Source organism: Ascaphus truei, chromosome 2 (assembly GCF_040206685.1).
Source record: "Ascaphus truei isolate aAscTru1 chromosome 2, aAscTru1.hap1, whole genome shotgun sequence".
NCBI classification, from domain to species: Eukaryota; Metazoa; Chordata; class Amphibia; order Anura; family Ascaphidae; genus Ascaphus; species Ascaphus truei.
Genome location: NC_134484.1, coordinates 131,385,718 through 131,397,189, shown reverse-complemented (window position 1 = coordinate 131,397,189; position 11,472 = coordinate 131,385,718). Strand labels below are relative to the sequence as shown.

At 41.8% G+C, this 11,472-nt stretch overlaps 1 protein-coding gene across 1 annotated transcript; it reads left to right on the top strand.

Annotated features, from left to right (window-relative positions):
• Positions 1 to 868: 868 nt before the first annotated feature.
• On the top strand, positions 869 to 6,180 carry LOC142488139 (histamine H3 receptor-like). The gene is made up of 3 exons (XM_075588511.1): positions 869 to 1,088; positions 1,282 to 1,448; positions 5,365 to 6,180. Exons 1-3 carry the CDS (start codon positions 869 to 871, stop codon positions 6,178 to 6,180), a joined length of 1,203 nt encoding a protein of 400 aa, XP_075444626.1.
• Positions 6,181 to 11,472: the final 5,292 nt, after the last annotated feature.

The following is an 11,472-nucleotide window of genomic DNA, read 5'->3' as shown; positions in this document are numbered from 1 at the left end:
GGCTTCAATGCTGCCTGTGACCAGGGTGAAAGTGCAGTCCCCAGAGGCTGCTGGGAATTGTAGTTCTTGGTACAGCTCTTTCCTATGGGGACCGCGTGCGCGATCTTTACTGCGCATGTCTGAAGCTGTAATGGCCGCCGCTACTCTTAACTGAGCATGCACAACTTCCAAGAGCTCTTGCACACATGTAATGGCCACCTCTATGCTTGCCAACCTCTGTGCATTGCACGGCACAGGCGCGAACTCCCGCGCCAACCTCAACATGGCCGCCGCGATTGCTCTGCTTACGCGCAAGCCTCCACACATGTGCGAACACATTAAACATGGCGGCGTCCTACCGCAGCTGCCACCGGGAGCCCCTGGGAAAGCGCTCGCCCCCGCAGCAACACACACGCAAGGGGGAAAGAAACCTGCAGACAGGGGGGCCAGAGGGACCCTGGCTACATGTGTAAGCACATTGTATTTATTAAAGTGCATAATAAGGATGCTAAATATAGAGACAGGACAAACTCCTCCTTCAAGACTCTTATAAAAGGCACTGATACAAGGCACTGATACAAGGCACTGCATATGCTGCATGTACTGTAACTAATTGCAGTGATAAACAGCATCAGTCTTAGAACCCACCATATTTTTCAGTTTCATACTTTAGACACAGAAGACACAGAAAAAGACACAGAAGACATATATTTATTTTAAATAATTTAAAAACACTTCCTAAAAAATCAGAATAATCTGATTGAACTGAAGTGTCAGACATTTTAGCTAATCACCATTGCACAATTGTTCCAGTTTGTCTGAAAAGTTTTGTACTCCAGGATTGATTAATTTTATTATATTTAGAATACAAACTTTCAAAGTAATCAGTATGACTATTGGAGATTTGGCTTTTGTTAATCAGACTGATGGTTTGGGAATGCATTTTTCAGACGGTATAAAAGTCTTGGTAATTGTGTTCATATCTTTATTAATTTTACTCACCGTCCTGGGCAACAGTATTGTTATTTTAGCTTTCATTGTGGACAAGAGACTCAGAACCCAGAGTAACTTCTTTCTTCTTAACCTGTCCATTTGTGACTTTTTCATAGGTAAGTTTCTGTTACAGTCATCTTTAAAATATCTTTTAGCTAGTGTTAAATGTACAGTATAAATGGCTTACTAATGTTATAAGTTTGTTTTTCTAAAAAGTGACAATATGAAGGAAGGTCCTGTTCCTAGCTTCAATTAGGGGAGTTTATTAAGGGTCACGTCTTTTAAACTTTTTTTCTCCAATCTATCCAGGTGCATTCAGCCTCCCACTGTATGTACCATATTTTTTGACTGGGAAGTGGGTACTTGGAAGATTTCTCTGCAAACTATGGTTAATTGCGGATTACACGATGTGCACTGCCTCTGCATTTAATGTTGCACTTATCAGTTATGACAGATTCCTTTCTGTCACTATGGCTGTAAGTATTCCTCTCTTTTTTCTCTGTTTGTTTTTGCTTTGTGATCTCCAGGTACAGAATATGATACCACATTACTGTTCGCTTAGTAATCTCTTGTGTCTATTTCAGGGAAGAGAACATGTGTGCATACAGAAACTGAAATTAGCTAAATATCAGTACATTAGAATATTAGATACATTATAAAAATGTATTACCATTATGTCTCATTGAGCTTTGCCTTTTTTATACTTGAAATTTAAAAATATATATTTTTTAACATAACATTTATAACAGATTGCATCAAAGTTTGTATGCTGAGACCATCCCTTTTCTATTTTTTTTTGTGGAATATTTTTTAGTGCAGACAGCTTTATTAACATTTAATGCTGCAAATAGCACAAGTTATAAAAGTTCACTGATGGTGAACTATTGATTCATAAGACTCTGATTAATATACACTTATATTTCTGATGTTGAAAGAAATACACAGCTTTGTTAGAGATCAGCAAAGCTGGGCAAGCAGTTTTGTTTGCAATTTAATTAATGGAAGAAACGTCGATAGCCCAAGCAAAATTATTTGTACAAATTGGTAAATCTGCTCATATAAAGTATCTCATACCCCATTACCACTACAAATTATAACCCTATAACATTATTATTCATGTACAGTACATGCCAAGCGAGACCAATCCCTACAGTGATCCCATAGAGACCTCAAAATTAACACTAAGGAAAATGTTTGTTAGTAAGAAATCTACGCTTCCTCAGTGTGAACCAATGTTGTACCTATTTCAAATGTTTAATCTTTTCCTCATAGGGGGACTATCTCTAAGGAAACTACAGATGCAGCGGCCGTTATTCTAAACAAATCACGGAGCCGTTTTCGTGTGCGCTGCTGTACTCCAAGCGGCCAATCACGCTGTTGCATTGTTTGCATTTTCATGGATCCTGATTTCTTTGTGTGCAATTCTTCGAGTTTCCGTGGCAGAAATGAATGAATTGTAATGTGTACAGAACTGTGTCAATTTGCAGATGTTTAAAAACCAGAAAACTAAAATGCAATTTTCCGCACTCGATAAAAACGAGTCACCACGTGGTAATGACGCGCCATGATGTGAGTATTCCGAGGTATACAACGCGTGAAGTGTTCGAATAACGGCCGCTGCATCTATAGTATTGTATATTTGAGTGACCACATTCAAAAAATGTCCCGGTCAGTGGATGTCACAAAGGTAACTTAGGTTTTCAATATTATAAAGTCAGGTCCCATCATTCATTTGTTTCAAATCCTTTCCATTGACAGTTGTCCTACATACCATTGCTGTCCACCATGTGCTCCATATACAAGTAGTACCATGTTTCAAGTAATAGGGAGTGAAAGGGAGAAAGAGAAAACTGATAGAACATGGGCAGAAAGAAAAGTGAAATACAAGAAGCTGTCTGGCACACGTTTTCTTCTGTTTGAAAAAGATATCACCTGCCGGTGCTCACAGATGAAAAGGACAGTCCTGCAGAGTCCCAGAGGAATCACATGTAGAAGGCTCTCCCCCCCGAGCACGCTCCAGCCACTGCCGCCCGTCACCACTGCCTCCCGTCCGCCTGTCACCACTGCCCGCTCTCCACCACTGCCCCCCGTCCGCCTGCCGCCACTGCCCGCTCGAAACCACTGCCCCCCATCTGCCCGCCACCACTACCCGCTCGCGACCACTGCCCCGTCCGCCTGCCATCACTACCTGCTCGCCACCACTGCCCCCCGTCCGCCTGCCACCACTACCCGCTCGCCACCACTGCCCCCCGTCCGCCAGCAACCAGTGCCCGATCGCCACCACTGCTGCCCGCTGCTGCCGCCGCGATCTGGTAGGCATTGGTGGGGGACGGGGGGTGCTTTCAAGGGTGCTGGGGGGAGATTCTGGGGGGAGATGAAGGGTGCTGGGGGGAGTTGAAGGGTGCTGAGGGGAGATGAAGGGTGCTGATGGGAGATGAAGGGTGCAGGAGGGAGATGAAGGGTGCAGGGGGGAGATGATGGGTGCTGGGGGGAGATTTTGGGGGGAGATGAGTGGAGATGAAGGGTGCTGATGGGAGATGAAGGGTGCTGATGGGAGATGAAGGGTGCAGGGGGGAGATGAAGGGTGCTGAGGGGAGATGAAGGGTGCTGAGGGGAGATGAAGGGTGCTGAGGGGAGATGAAGGGTGCAGTGGGGAGATGAAGGGTGCTGAGGGGAGATGAAGGGTGCAGGGGGGAGATGAAGGGCTGAGTGTGTGTATGTGTGGCTGTGTGTGTGTGTGTATGTGTGGCTGGGTGTGTGCGTGTGCGTGGCTGGCTGGGCGTGTGTGTGGCTGGCTGGGTGTGTGTGTGGCTGGCTGGGCGTGTGTGTGGCTGGCTGGACGTGTGTGTGGCTGGCTGGGCGTGTGTGGCTGGCTGGGTGTGTGTGGCTGGCTGGCTGGGCGTGTGTGTGTGACTAGCTTGGTGTGTGTGGCTGCGTGCGGGCAGCTGGAAATGGCTGCTTGTATCTTTGTTATGTACCCAGTCACGTCCTGGCTGTGCCCCTGATCATGGATTTGGGAGGGAATGAGATGAGGGGGGTGAAATGAGATGATGGGGGGTGGGGGGTACAGAGAATATATAAATAACATACCACCCCACCGTGTGTGTGTGTGTGTGGCTGTGTGTGTTTTTATTATTTGCATCTGACGCAGTTGTTACTGAGTAGTCAAAGTGTTCATGTTTTCAATAAACTTGTTCAAACAATGTGTGTTTCAATTTTCGCATGCGCAACATAATCCTAAATTCTTACATGGTGTGGCTATTTTCACTTCTAATTCGCCACACCTGTGGCTACATTGAAAAATTGGTTGCCCACCCCTGTTATACAGCATTAGATACAGTATAACATGCTATAGAGGTGCTACTGCCATGTTATGTTATCATCAGAAGTAGCATTGCAGCTTGTAATTCATGTGCTACTGTACGGCATGTCATCAAATGAAAGCACTTGACAATGTTTTAAGTCAATATCATGAGTCCTATTGTTTGCTGCTGTTCATTTAAAATTGGTCCAAAATAATAATCTACAATTAGATAGTACTTATTTGCAGGACAGGGGCACTGTAAATTGAGGTTCACTGATAGGCTATAGACTCGTGCAAAGTTCGCAGAAAAAGGAAAAATAGCCAATTCTTTTCACAAACATTTTTTACAAATCCTACCAAAATTGCACGGTAATCTGGCGAAACAATTTGTGTTTTTACACATTCCCAAGCAATGCAACCTTTCATGACAATTTAGCAAAAACTAATTTTAAGACATTCTCCCATCTCTACTACAGTACTGTAAGTGCAAATTATGTTTGCAAGAAAGAGAAGCAACATTTAAATTGTAGCTATTCAAAAATATAGAAAGGTTTATTATGGTATAATAACAAACTTTCACTCATTTAGAAATTTCATATATATAAAATAAAGCATTTATACATTTTCAAGGAAGTACTGGCCACTCTCCTATTTCAAATCTTAAATTATTCTTATTCTTTCCACATATATGAAGATTTTTATTGTGGAATGTTATCAGTGGCATTATTGCAAACATTAAAGTTGCAATAAAATTCTGTTACTGCAAATTTTTTTACTTTAATTTAGCAATGATCTTTTTAATAATATCTGACTGCTTGAAAAATATCAAGGTTTTATAATCTTGTTATATATAACAATTTGTACACTGGTTTTATTTAAATACATTGTTTTTATTCTTTGCAAATGATAGCATATACAGTAGCAAAAACTATTCTGTAAATTTCCATATTTGCTCAGTCATTCTCTTAAAAATATGATATAGTTTTGCCAGGGTTATTCTGTATATTATAGGGATGATAAAAGAATCAGTTACTTTTCATGCTTCCTTTGCAAAAATAAACCTATATATTTATTTTCTCTTTGGCCAGGTGTTATATCGCTCTCAACAAAAAAGACATAGTCAGACAGTTCTTAAGATGGCGGCAGTCTGGATACTGTCATTCCTTGTGTATGGCCCAGCCATTCTTTTCTGGGAAAGTTTTGTTGGTGATAATGACATTCCTAAAAACATTTGTATCCCAGGATTTTATTACACCTGGTATTTTATTTTTGGAGCATCAGCTCTTGATTTTGCTCTTCCACTTATAAGCATTTCATTTTTTAATTTGAGCATCTACTGGAACATTAGAAAACGCAGCAGAAAGAAAAGACAGTCTTCAATTACTCCTCCTTCAAAAGAAAAGGTAAAAACTGTGAGACCGTACATCATAGCAACTAATATTGTTCTATCTACTCCACAATTAGATGGGAAAGAGGACATTATGTCATCTGTAAAGAAAAGGGTTAAGAGGGTTAAGTGTCTTCCTCCCAGACAATGCTTCGGTAGTAATATTGCGTCTGCCACACAAACTTGTGGCACACATATTAAGATGAATGTTAATATCATTAAACTGTCCAGGGACAAGAAAGTTGCCAAATCTCTTGTGATTCTGGTTTGTGTTTTTTGCATTTGTTGGGCTCCATACTCATTTCTTGTGAGTGTCCGTGCGGCTTGTCAATATTATTGCATTAATCTTTACTGGTATAACATTTCAGGATGGTTGTTATGGATAAATTCCTCAATTAACCCTATTCTGTACCCCTTGTGCCACAAAAGTTTTAGAAAGGCTTTCATTTATATGTTTTTTTTTAAAAAGCTTGAAGTAGTTCACAAATTAGGGGGCCTATGCAGAGAGCAGCGCTAGAATAAATTGGAGAGTTTAAGAAAAAGTAGCTTTAATGGAGAGTTTTATTCTCCATATGCAGAAATGGGCGAAATCCGCTATTTTTAGCATTACTGCATGTGGAGAATTGTAAATGAGGAGATGCGCGCAGCTGAAAGGGAGAAAAAAAAAATCGCGCATTTTTTTCCCCCCTATAGCCGGCGAGCTCCTGCTTCTTGCCAACTTTAGTTGGCGGAGAAAATTGATGAAAATCGCGCCAAAAACAGCCGCTAGATGGCGAGCGCGCCTTTCTGAATTTGGATATTTTTCAGACTGGCGAGATGTAGGTTCTCGCCAGCCGCGCGGCGAGATTTATAAATAGAAAAAAAAAATGGCGCTTTTTTCATACCTCGCCATTTTCGGCTGTTTTTAGCGCGATTTTCGCCGGAAAATGGCGAGATTGTTAATAGCGCTGCTCTCTGCATGAGGCCCTAGGTCTTAAGGAGTTAAGTTCAGTAATAGCCAAACCATTACATTTAATATTCAAGGACTCCATTTCCACAGGCTCAATACCACAAGATTGGCATGAAGCAGATGTGGTGCCTATATTTAAAAAGGGAGCTAGATCACAACCAGGGAATTACAGGCCTGTAAGCCTGACTTCAATAGTAGGGAAGCTACTTGAAGGTTTAATCCTGGATAATATTCAGGAATACCTAATGGAAACAATTTTTAGTAATAGTCAGCATGATTTATGGAGGATAGATCAGGCCAAACTAACCTTATTTGTTTCTTTGAAGAGGTAAGTAGGAATTTAGACCAGGGTAATGCAGTTGATGTGGTCTACTTACAGTAGATTTTGCAAAGGCTTTTGATACCGTTCCACAAGAGGTTGGTGTACAAATTGGACTCAGTAAACATATATGCACCTGGATTGAAAACTGGTTAAGGATAGACAACAGAGGGCTGTCATAAATTGAACTTTTTCAGGTTGGGCTAAGGTCATGAGTGGAGTACCTCAGGGATCGGTACTGGGACCCCTGCTTTTTAACTTGATTATTAATGACCTTGAGGTTGGCATAAAGAGCAAAGTCTCCATCTTTGCTGAGGACTCTAAGTTGTGTAAGGTAGTAGAATCAGAACAGGGTGTAATTTCTCTTCAAAAAGACTTTGAGAGACTTGGGCAGATAAATGGCAGATGAGCTTTAATACAAATAAATGTATGGTTATGCATTTGGAAAGCAAGAATAAACAGGTGACGTACAAATTAAATGGGGATAAATTCGGGGAATCTTTGATGGAGAAAGATTTAGGAGTGCTCGTAGACAGCAGGCTTAGCAATAGTGCCCAAAGTCATGCAGTAGCTGCAAAAGCAAACAAGATCTTATCTTGCATCAAACGGGCAATGGATGGAAGGGAAGTAAACATAATTATGCCCCTTTATAAAACATTGGTGAAACCACACCACTTGAGTATGGAGTACAGTTTTGGGCACCATTCCTTAGAAAAGACATTATGGAACTAGAGAGAGTGCAGAGAAGGGCCACCAAATGAATAAAGGGGATGGGTAATGTCACTTATATGGAGAGGCTAGCTGAATTAGATTTATTTAAATTAGAAAAGAGGCGTCTTAGAGGGGATATGATAACTATATACAAATATATTCGGGGATAGTACAAGGAGCTTTCAATTGAACTATTCAACCCAAGGACAGTACAAAGGACTTGGGGTCATCCCTTAAGGTTGGAGGAAAGGAGATTTCACCAGCAACAAAGGAAAGGGTTCTTTACAGTAAGGGCAGTTAAAATGTGGAATTCATTACCCATGGAGACTGTGATGGCAGATACAATAGATTTGCTCAAAAAAAGTTTGGACATCTTTTTAGCAAGGAAAGTTATACAGGGATATACGAAAAAAGTAAACATGGGAAGGATGTTGATTCGGGGAGTAATCTGAATGCCAATATTTGGTGTCAGGAAGGAATTTTTTTTCTCCGTTTGAGATATTATTGGATGATATGTCACTGGGGCTTTTTGTTTGCCTGTATGTCTTTATTGATATAGCGCCAAAAGTGTACTCAGCGCTTCACAAAGAATACAGTACAGGGAATTATAATAATACAATAAGTGCAGCAAAATCAGACAATAGGCAAGGAAATCCCTGCCCCGAAGAGATGGCAGGGAGGCATGGGTGAAATCAGGTGTGTATGTCTGGCTCAATTTACTGTACATTAAGTATAGATATAGGATAAAGTATCTGTCATCTAAATTTAGCATAGGTAGAACTTGATGGACGCATATCTTTTTTTCAACCACATCTATTATGTGACTATGTAACTATGTAATTTAGAGAATAATTGAACTAAACATTCCTAAGATCAGTGCAACAGAAAATGAAACAGGCTTTGTTTCACGTATCTGTATCCTAAAGTCCCGTATATGGAGCCAAATAATGCAATATGTTGATAGGAGTTTGAATGATTCCTTAATGCAAACTTTATCAATGATCCATTTACTCAAACTTTTAATCGAGGCCACTGAAGGGCTATATCCTCAAAGTGTGGCTTATTGTTAATAGGGGAAGATTAAAGCCTGTTAAGCTTACTCCAACCTGTTCACCACCACACTTAATGAGAGGTACTACTTAGAGTATTTTAAAGGCATAGGACACATTGAATAACATAGGATATAAACTCCAAGAGTGAATTGTACTCACTGATTGTAGAAGTTCTTGGCTCCAAAGTGTGCATCTAGCTTGTAGAAATAGCAGTAGTGTGATCTTCAGCAGAAGAAATGCAGAACACAGCAGCAGGGAAAAAATTGGAGTACGGCACTTCCAAGATAAATTAAAAACAATTTATTGAAGGGGGTGACATGGGAGCATAAAAAATAGGTAGGTGTAAGAGCAACTCTGACGCGTTTTGGGTGGAACTTGCCCAAAATGCGTCGGAGTTGCTCCATACACCTTCCTATTTTTTCCCTGCTGCTGTGCTCTGCATTTCTTCTGCTGAAGATCACACTACTGCTATTTCCACAAGCTAAATGCACACTTTGGAGCCAAGAACCTTTTCTTGTATATATATATATATATATATATATATATATATATATATATATATATATATATATATATATATATATATACAGTGTAACCTATACATTTGCTCGCCCCGGGCGAGTGGATTTAACCCCCGGGCGAGTAAATATTGGCCCAAGCAGCACACGTTTGGTACTATGTGGCGAGTAGATTTTTTTGTGTGGCGAGTAGAGTTTTTGGTGATTTGTCAACCACTGTGGCCTAAATGAGGAACTTTCACTTAGCTGCTTTTTGTAGCAGTCTCCCTGCTTTCACTTGATTTTGCATTATGCCTTTTTTATGTTTGTCACTCATACTCTGTTGCATCACTCCCTCTGCACCTTTGCACTTCCTTTGTCCTTATATACTATGGTAATGCTATGTGCTCCTTGTGCTCTATACCTCTACCTGTCCCCCTGTGGTTCACCTTAACGCTCTGTGTATTACTATTCTGTTTAGCCCATTATTACTGTCAGTGTGTGGGTAACTGTGCACGAGGCGGTTTTTCAGACTGCGCATGTGCGTTTTGCGCTGCCGGCGTCCCTGGTGGCCAGGGAGAGTCAATGAGGCGTCTGCTCACAGCTGTGATGCGCGGCGTACTCTCCTTGCTGGCGCTCCAGCAGTCAATATGTTTTGGCCCACTGCAGATGCGCGGCGCGCGACCTTCCCCCGCACTGGCAGTAGACCCTGGGACCAGTGTCTAAAGGGTGTCTTTCTCCTAATAGTTTAAGTGCCTACTCTCATGTCATGATGAGTCATTTGGATAATCAGGTAATAGGGGAGGGGGCACGGAGCACAGCTATGTTGCATATTCTGTCTGATTGCATGTTGGTGATTGGTTCCCTTTGTTTGCATTGCACTATGGGTGAGGGTATATATGTGTGGTCACTTGCACTTGTGGGTTGCACGGCCCTGAGGAAGGTCTCTCTGTGGGACCGAAACGTTGGCTTACGTGTATTTCATGTTGTGAATATAGATTTTTGGATTAACCCCGTGCGGTGTGCTGTCTCTGTACTGGTCTTTGGATTGGTTCGTATCATCATTATATATATATATATATATATATATATATATATATATATATATATATATATATATATGTATTATGTTGTCTGGTTCCAGCACTTCAGGGGCCAATTGTTAATTTTGTTTATAGCAAGAACGTGGCCAAATGGTCTGTGATCTTTCCAAGTAACATTTTGCATGTAAATGGATTTGTTGTTGCAATCCCTCCCTCCCTCCCCCCCCCCATCACCAATCCTAGCAAGATGAGATTAGCTCATCTCAGTTTTTAGGTGTTGAAGGGTATTCTTATGAAGAAGAAGAAGAAGAAGGAGCTTGGGAAGCAGCTTTGTGCAACTGGGAGAAGTGACAGTGGACATTGCAGGAAGACAGACAGGGAAAATATCTTTAAGAAGATCCCCGCACCTAGGTTTTGTAGGGTACCCCAGTTTCCCAGTTGTGTGTGTGTTATTTACTGTACATAGTTGTGGATATTTCTTTTTCCAATAAATTAATTTGATAAACTCTGTGTTTCTGTTTGGCAAATTGATCCCTGGTGTGTTAGTCATGTTCTCCTGTGACACTGATCTCCTCGAGCGCTGTCTTCACCAGCTCCAAAGGACATTCTCCTCTTCTTGCTCCAACATGGCGCAACCTCCTTGATGACCTAGATGACCGAATATGGGAATCTACATCATAAAGGGGAAATCTATAAGACCATATTTGATCACTCCAGGTGTCTGTTTTATGTCCTGAACCTCTGCTGCTGGTAGCCTGGGGTGTACCTGGATCGTCTGGTGACAGCGTGTCCACCTGTGAGGGATCCTGACAGTGCCGGATAATCCCTCCACAGGACCCAATGCAATAACTACACACAGTGTATATGATAACAGGTTTACTGAACATGCAATAACAGTACGCAGAATAACACAGGCCTCACAGGGTCGTACCCTCACACCGTGCCCTCTGCCCAACACCCTGTCCACACCCTGGTGGGGTTTTTTCCAAAGTACTGAGGTGCCCTGGGCACTAAACCTCCCAGTGTTCACAGGAGCCAACCCACCCAATTTATGTGTGACAGCGCTGCCCACAATCAGTTTTAGAGTTGGTGCACTTGTAGATAGGGTATACCTGCCGGGTGCTCCAACACCCGGTAGTGCCAACGGAAGACAGGGTACATCCAGTCCCCCACCGTCGCCGTCAGCAATGAATCCGCCTCCACGTGGGGTGGTATCCAGCTAAATGGTCCCACCTTAA